This window comes from Barbatula barbatula (assembly GCF_947034865.1).
Source record: "Barbatula barbatula genome assembly, chromosome: 10".
In the NCBI taxonomy this organism is placed as follows: Eukaryota; Metazoa; Chordata; class Actinopteri; order Cypriniformes; family Nemacheilidae; genus Barbatula; species Barbatula barbatula.
Genome location: NC_136773.1, coordinates 12,245,058 through 12,252,979, shown reverse-complemented (window position 1 = coordinate 12,252,979; position 7,922 = coordinate 12,245,058). Strand labels below are relative to the sequence as shown.

Here is a 7,922-nt window from a genome sequence, read left to right as displayed (position 1 = left end):
GAAAATAGGAAAAGATATGGAGGCAGAAAGAGCACTGAGATTGGCCTGTGCGTTGTAGATATTGAAATCCCTTAATACCCTTTCGGAAAACTGATCCAGCTCGGCAGGCAGTCCGAATTTGTCATTTATTTTTTATCTGACATTTGGAGAAATCATTTAAACGGAAGTATTTCATAAAAGATGCAGAACGCCTGTGAGGTTAACAGGTCTGCCTGTCTCTTTGACAGAGGTGGAGATATTCTGAAACATTAAAATGGGCTTTTAAATATCACTGTGCAATTATAGATGAAGTCAATAATCTTCACTGGGTTCATTACTGTAATGAATTTCCTTTATAAACTTATTGGGACGGGCAATTGAATCAAACTTTATTGCAACAGTCCTTTGTAATTGGTTGGGTAGAGGAGTTTCGTATCAGCTTCATCTTGTGTAAATGTAACATACTGATGTTACTGTAACTATGGTGTGCAAAATGCATATTTTGACATTTGATAAAGCACACAAGGAATTGTTAGTAATGCCATCTGGACAAATATTAACAATGAAAATGTAACATTAAATATGCTATGTATCATATCATTTCTATAATCATATGTCCCCAAACACAGAGGCTCCCCCTGTCATGCATAAGGCGTTGAAAATGTCCTATTGGGCAATTAAACTGTGCTGATATAGTAGGATTGTAACACCAAGTCCTATCAAGCGAATCTGATATAAAAAAACGCATTCTCTTTGTGTGCGTGCGTGCATGCATGTGCGTCTATGAGAATGTATTATCTTATACATTCCTTATGCATTATCTTATACAGTCACAGGTGTGCTTTCCTTGAGAGAGGGAATAATACATTGCATTTGCAGCTACTCTATTTTGTTTTTCCATTTAAAATAGAAAGTTTTATAGAAGGACTCTATACACTTGTATATTAAGGTTATCTAGATGACTTTTTGTTGTAAATTCCCCAGTGGTGCCAACATTCTGTCATTCATCTTTTGATGGACAGGTGATGGGGAGACACTGTAATATAGTGACCGTAACTTGGAAAGTATGTTCTCAAAAAACCTCTCAGTGTATGTGTGTTTGGGGATTTTAGATTGTAAACATTTCTGCTACAAACATATGACATTGATTATTATTTTATTACTTAAAGTTTCCAGTCAACGCAGCGATTTGATACATTATGCTGCTTTCACGTGCTCTCGAAAATTAGATTTTAATGACAACAGATACTTGTAATAATTTAATGATACTAAAAGATGCTACGATGTGAGATTACTTTAAATGTTACTAAATACAGACTTTGTGTTTGTGGTGGGGGGATATGCTACTTCCGAGGTGTCTTGAACTCAGCATTGAAATAGAAATCATATGCGGTAACGTGCGCGTCTTCAACTTTATGCGACGCTGTGCAGACCCATCGTTGTATTACATTAAAGTATCGCGGGAGTTATGCAATGAGCATCTTTCGTGCAGCTCTCTCGTGATACTTTGATGTCACACCCTGGTAATCTGCGCAGAGACGGATGAACACGTCATAGATATGGAGCAAACGCACAGCTCAAGACTTCTAAATCTAACAAAAAAACTCATTTGTCAGAGAATAGGCTTGTTTGAGCAAGGCGGAGGTAACTCGGACACTTTTCTAACCGGCATGCAGCTCGCGGTGATCACCGGTGATCGGGTCTGCGCAGATTTAGCTCATCTCAAACAAGCCTATTCTTCTATAGGGGCGGGGCTTTACTACAGCGCAGTTTTACGCAGCTGCAATCAATCATATTAAATAGGCTGGCCTTGCAAATGCGTATTTTTCACTTATAGTAAAATAAAACGTTTCATTTGGTTAAAACATGTCACCTCGCATTACAAGAGTAAGTCAGCTTTCAATTTACAAGTTTTTGCGATGATAGAAAAATAATTGAGAAGTGTCTTTCACTTGTTCTTTGCGCAGGCAAACTCAAGAAATGCGTTGCTCGACGACAAAGCATCTGCTGTGCCTTATTTTCTTAGATCCAGGGTGCCATTAGGAAATGCATCTAACGTTATTGGGCACAGTAAAGCTGCTGGCAAATTACCAAAGGTAGTGTTTTAATTTCATTGCAAAACTTTTGGGATACAAAACGTTACAAGATGACAATTTCTCAAACTGTTAACATATCTCACTTTCCTGAACAGAAAGAGAAAAATGCACGCTTGAAAAAAGAACGCACAAAAGCCAAGGGTGAAGCACCTAAAGCTCCTTTACCAGAGGAGAATGAAACCATATCAGTGGTGTGTGAAACAGTCAAGGTATGACTATAACAATATACCCTTTTCTGGTTTTAAAGACACTTAAAGATTGCCAAGATATGTATAACAAGTTTCTTGATTTTTAGAATTGATATGCTTTTTCATTACATTAAGTCATTTAGCAGATGCTTTTAAAGCGACTTACAGATGAGGAAACATTGGAAGCAATTATAACAACATAACATTTTTCATGCATTATAGGGCTATACACGCATCATTTTCTGTTAAATATCTCTTTCTCTCGCTTCCTTTTCAAAATCAAATGTAACTTTCCCAGCAGTCCGTTACACACACAGCTGATGTTTCTCAGGGCTCGAAGCGACAGGGTGCTGCTCCTCAAACTTTCTCCAGTTTGTTGCTTGACATCCAAAATGTGTATTCTGCTGATGCTGTCGATGCTCAGATGTGCAGTGAATATGTGCGGGACATCTACAGTTATTTACAACAGCTCGAGGTAAGGGTTATCAGCATAACCATTTCTGTGTAATAATACCCATGTCAATGCATCTCTTATATGTGTACATAAAACGTTTGGAGCTTTTTTATGCATTTAGTCTGACATGTTTTTAATGTAGCTATCTGTCCTTGTCAGTCATGTGACATCACTGAGGTGCATTTCTTGACAATCAAACATGGTTGTCATTTTGATTAATGGAATTAATCATAGAAATTTGCAGTCATAATGTAATGCAATTTCTTTTAGGTTGCTATGGCCATCAGACCATGTTACCTGGAGGGCCAAGAGATCACCGGTGCGATGCGAGCTGTTGCCATCGACTGGCTCTTGCAGGTGCAGGGAGAGTTTAAACTTCGGCAGGAGACCATGTTCATGACCGTCAACCTTATTGACGGTTTTCTTCAGGTGAGTTCTTTTCACAAATCAGCTTTTAAATGCGCCTTAAATAAGTCATGAACGATGCTCCACAACGACGCATATGTGAGACCTTTATTTCTGCATTTGTTAATACATGATTCATTGAATCCTGTCGTTTTAAACTCCTTTTAAAGAACGCGCCTGTACCCAAGAAGTATTTTCAATTGGTCTGTGTGACTGCAATGCTGATTGCTTCCAAGTATGAAGAGATCTACCCGCCCACAGTGGGGGACTTTGCATTTGTGACGGATGGCACCTGCACCTGTGAAGACATACGCAGAATGGAGAGAATCATTCTAAAGAAGTTAAATTACAGCCTTGGAAAGCCAGTCGCCCCTCACTTTCTGCAGAGGGCATGCAAGGTGGCCCAGGTATGTTATGCTAGAACAGCCCAAAACCGTTTTTTTCTCTTGCTGTATCGGGAATAATATTTGTACATGCAGTACTTCGTTTTGATGTGACGTCCACCTTTCCCATCATGCTCTGTGCCAGCATGAAATCAATAAATGCTAAATTAGCATTTAAGTCTTTGTTGTGAAGGGAGAAAATTTGAAATGTAATTTCTGTTCTATTGAATTTCCGGACTAAATGTAAAATGGTAGGAAATTTCCGAGGGGTTTCTGTGAAACGTTCTCTCTTTAATAATTCGACTAGATGTGTAATTCTATTTCTATTCAATGTCTCTTTTGATCATACTGGGTTAAATTCAGATCGCGCACATTCATTTTTAACTTCATTGCCACTCTGATGCCAGGCTAGTCCGGAGGAGCAGGAGTTGGCCACGTTTCTTATGGAGCTTGCTGTGCTGGATTATGACGTGGTTCACGTTGCTCCATCTCTCATCGCGGCCGCTGCTTTTGCAGCTTCTCTGAGAATCCTAGGCTCTGGGGAATGGGTAAGGCGGTTCATGTTGACGTTATTTGCTTTTGTCTCTGAACTTACATCCCCGTGGAACCTCTTACCGAGCGCATGTTAATCTGACATTAGTTTGCCTGCATGTGTCAAATTATGTGCAAAGCACGTGTCGGAGTAATAAATAAATGATTTTGTATATGAAATATTGAAGGTAAATCTAATGTGAACGTTTAATCTGGATAATTTGGCAGAGCTCCATCCTGCAGCATTACACGGGGTACAAGGAGGAAACTTTAGCTCCAGTGATGCAGGGTATTGTACGCATGCTGGAAAAAGTTACTGAAGAATCCAAGGTACATGTGAAATTCCAGAATATTTGTTAGACTGAGAATTGTTGAATGTCTGTTCTCTGGCTGAAATGTTTTCCTATCAGTGGCAGGAAATGAAGAGCAGGTATTCCAAAGTGTCTACAATTGTCTGCGGTGTTGGTGCCAAATGCGTCTCGAGTGAGAATGTGGCAAGGCTTCTACGCTAAGACCTGTTTGAGTTTTAGGGTACTTGTATATTACTTAAGGCACTTAAACAGTTTTTTATCAACATGAAGTACTTTTTACATTATACATTTTAACCCCATTCTGTTTTATAAAATAGAATGTGTTTTCTGTCAAGATACGTGTGCAATCTAAATTGATGCATTTAAGTGTCTCCGTTTGAAACTAGGAAGATGTCAATAAATGTATTTTATTAGAATGGAGTTATATTTTTATCCCTTCATGTTTTCTGCTATCAATGTTTAGCATTAAACGACTGATTTCTTGTGACACGTGAATTAAATGAAGCAGTTCAAACAAATTGAGTAAATGTCTATGGCTCTTGCAGGAGCCATAGAGGGTTAAACTGCTTGCTTCACAAAGTGCTTTTGCGCTGAAGGACACTCTTATTAAAAAGACATATTGCTTCATAAACAGCCACAGCACTGTGTTCCTGACTGCTGTTACTAATGAGAGAAGTGGGTGTTTTCAAGATAAAGACAAATCTCTGGACTTTTGCAATTGTTTTTTGCAGCATCAAGGTTTGATGGAAAAGACAATTGGATTAGTGAATGCATGTTTCGTTCCTCCAGAAATCTGCAGAGCAATTGCCATCCATTTTGAAGGCACTGAGGTTTATATAAATGTGATTTTGCATGGGCGATATGTCCAATCATTTGATTTACAGGTTTGCAAACATTTACAGGTGTCACAATATACAGGTATTGCCAATGAACAATATATGAATAGCCAAGATTAATAATATTGTGTTGATACTACGTAGATATAATTCAGTTGGCAAATTTGTGGTGTGGCACAACATTTTTATAGTGACTTATTTTGGCCACAATAATAGTGTAGTGAAAATCTGATCTACTAAAATAATACACGAAGGCCCGGTTTCACACTGCTTAGCTTAAGCCAGGACTATGCTTTAGTTGAATGAAGATTTGATAAAAATGCCTTAAGGAGAACACCTTACAGGTGTGCATCTTTCGACAAAACAATGGCACAGATATATTTCAAGATATTGCAGGACAAGCTATAGTCAGTTATTATAGGTCAAACATTCATTGTGGTCTAGGTCTAGCCTTAAGCCTTGTCTGTGAAACCGGGCCTTAGTTTGCAATGTTTTATTCACTCCGAGACTCTTATAAATTAATTATAGTGTGGTGAAACGGCACATCCAAGTGCTATTTATCTAAATAACAGTTCGGGAACCAACATGCTGCTCCGAAGAACATTGCAGTTAACATCAATAACGCATGGTTACATCAACAAGCTTATATTTAAAGTAAAAGGTGATGCAATGAACCATTCATCTGTAAATGCAGAAATGATCAGTCGTGAAGAAAAGTGCGGTCACGTATAGTCCCAATAGGTGGCAGTGTTCTCAGGTAGAACATCCCACCAACAGACCAGCTGTACGCACTCAGTCCAACACACACAGAAGCTCGGAGCGCAGGAGTGAAGTGCAGAGTTTGACCAAACAGAAAGTGAGAGGCCGAGAAACAGACACCGCAATCCAGAGAAACACCAAACGGACTCGTTTCACAAGGCTTTAAGGGGCTACGACGGGAAACTGGTACGGATATATTTTATTATATCAGAGTTTTGAGCAATGCGCTGGCAGCATGGCCAGATGGTTCAAGGAGCACCTGGGTTTCAAAACCACCAAAGCCCCACCACCGGCGCCCCCGAAACCGGACTACCGACACTTCCACGCCACCGTATCCAGTCCGCCCGGATATCACCTCCACCAGCAGCAACAATCGCAGATGGGCACCGGGTTCATGTCCGCTCAGCCCGATATTCTCACCGCGTACAAACTCCAGAAGGAACTGGACTTCGAAGATCCGTACACGGGAGGCGGCAATATTCCCTTCTCCTCTGGACTTAGTTCAACGGGCTCGCCGGACGTCAAGTACGTGTCTCCGAAGCACCGGCTCATAAAGGTGGAATCGATCGAGAGGAGCGGCTCGAGTTCGGGCAGCGGTAGCGGGGTAACAGCGGTGAAGTCGCCCACCTCTCCACCTGCCGAACCCGAGTCCAGCAGCAACAAACAGGAGAAGGTAAGACTGATGTTAAGTTCACCTTCACAGGTAGGCTAGCGATGCCCCTGGAGGTCTTAAAATATATTTGTGATAAATTGCATTAAATTACTATTTATTATTATTTTAATAATTGTGTTTTATGACATTTTTTGAATGATAATGTTTCAAAAGAGTAGCCCGCGTTTCACACATTCTCGTAAGGCGCGCGCTAGGTCTGGTCTGCCTCAAAACCGGCAAAACTGGTTATTTTATATGTGCCACAAAGGTTATGACCATTGAAAACTTTTAACAGTCCTGGATGAAAGTTTGAAGTAGACAGCACCGTTAACATCGAGAAATATTTGTGAGCTGCTTGCAGGGCGCATGTGAGGATTGCCCAAAGCTTCCCGTGCCAAGTTTTAGGAGGCACGTCAAAGTGACGTTACATTGTAGTCCATGTGGACAATAAGTGCTATTATATTTAGTGTTTGATTTATTGTTTTATATTTGGGGAGGGCTAACATGAATCAGACAAATAACTGTTTCCATATTTGAAAGATTCACATAATAGAAATAACAAATAGCATGTTGCTCATTCTTCTCTCTCGCATTCTCTCAAGTGCACATACTCAGACTAAGAACTAAACTTTGTAAAGACACACTCAGTCTATGTCTACGCATTTTGTGTTTTTGTTTACCTGACTTGCTATGTGAACCAGATATCACAGCAGTTTGACTGTTTACATGGACGGCCGCCAGAACTTTCACAAATGTGTAACTAATTCCAACCACATTTCCACTGCAATTCTTACCTGCCACACCTTTTCCTGTGAGGTGTGGCCTGAGCTGACTTAACGTACTGTACACTCAGGTTAATGATAGGATGCAAAGACCGCACGTTTCCAATGACGTCATCCTAGTACGTTGCACAAGCCCCCACAGTTTTCTTCCCAGCAGGTCTGTCTGTTAACATTAGAGGCCTGCCGGCTTTTTCTACGTGTGTTTGTTTAATGTTTTTGCATTGCAGTTGAGTGTTTGTTTGTCTGGCGTACATGCTGTGTTTTTACTCTACAGGTCACTTAATGACATGCTGATGGTCTTTCGCTTTATAGCTGAGCCAATGAACATGCTTGTGAGCTGCCTATCAATGCAAGACAAGAAAGCAACTGACTCATCAATTCGGATAAATACTGCAGCTTGTGGGTCAACTCATTAAAAGCAGGTTGTCGTCCACGCAACTGGATTTCAGATGTGCTTTAAATACAGCGGTCATTCGCATGCTAAGAGGCAACAGAGGAGTTGTGTTGTTTGTGCTGGTCAGCCCTGTTATCAAAGCTGAAATGATA

The 7,922-nt window shown here is 40.3% G+C and overlaps 2 protein-coding genes across 4 annotated transcripts in view; both read left to right on the top strand.

Moving 5' to 3' along the window:
• The first annotated feature begins 1,721 nt into the window (after positions 1-1,721).
• Positions 1,722-5,039, top strand: ccnb1l (cyclin B1, like). Of its 3 annotated transcripts, none has more exons than XM_079466575.1 (9): positions 1,722-1,866; positions 1,947-2,075; positions 2,171-2,284; positions 2,562-2,738; positions 2,988-3,146; positions 3,293-3,529; positions 3,913-4,053; positions 4,265-4,366; positions 4,447-5,039. In XM_079466575.1, the coding sequence occupies exons 1-9, from the start codon at positions 1,846-1,848 to the stop codon at positions 4,546-4,548; spliced, it is 1,182 nt and encodes a 393-aa protein (XP_079322701.1). In that variant the 5' UTR covers positions 1,722-1,845; the 3' UTR covers positions 4,549-5,039. The 3 variants fall into 3 exon arrangements, with proteins under 3 accessions (XP_079322701.1, XP_079322703.1, XP_079322702.1); XM_079466577.1 differs by having other exon boundaries at positions 1,724-1,866; positions 2,595-2,738; XM_079466576.1 differs by having other exon boundaries at positions 1,738-1,866; positions 2,565-2,738.
• Positions 5,040-5,971: 932 nt separating this feature from the next.
• The window catches only part of shf (Src homology 2 domain containing F), a 98,742-nt gene continuing 96,791 nt past the window's right edge, over positions 5,972-7,922 (top strand). The window contains 1 exon segment of the mRNA XM_079465571.1: positions 5,972-6,615. Coding sequence (XP_079321697.1) covers positions 6,178-6,615 — 438 coding nt within the window. The 5' untranslated portion in view covers positions 5,972-6,177.

Bases quoted from the DNA above. Each gene is read 5' to 3' on its own strand.
- ccnb1l (XM_079466575.1), top strand. From the start codon at position 1,846: ATGTCACCTCGCATTACAAGA. The intron at 1,867-1,946 runs GTAAGTCAGCTT...TTCTTTGCGCAG, and splicing joins TGTCACCTCGCATTACAAGA to GCAAACTCAAGAAATGCGTT. The intron at 3,147-3,292 runs GTGAGTTCTTTT...CTCCTTTTAAAG, and splicing joins TTATTGACGGTTTTCTTCAG to AACGCGCCTGTACCCAAGAA.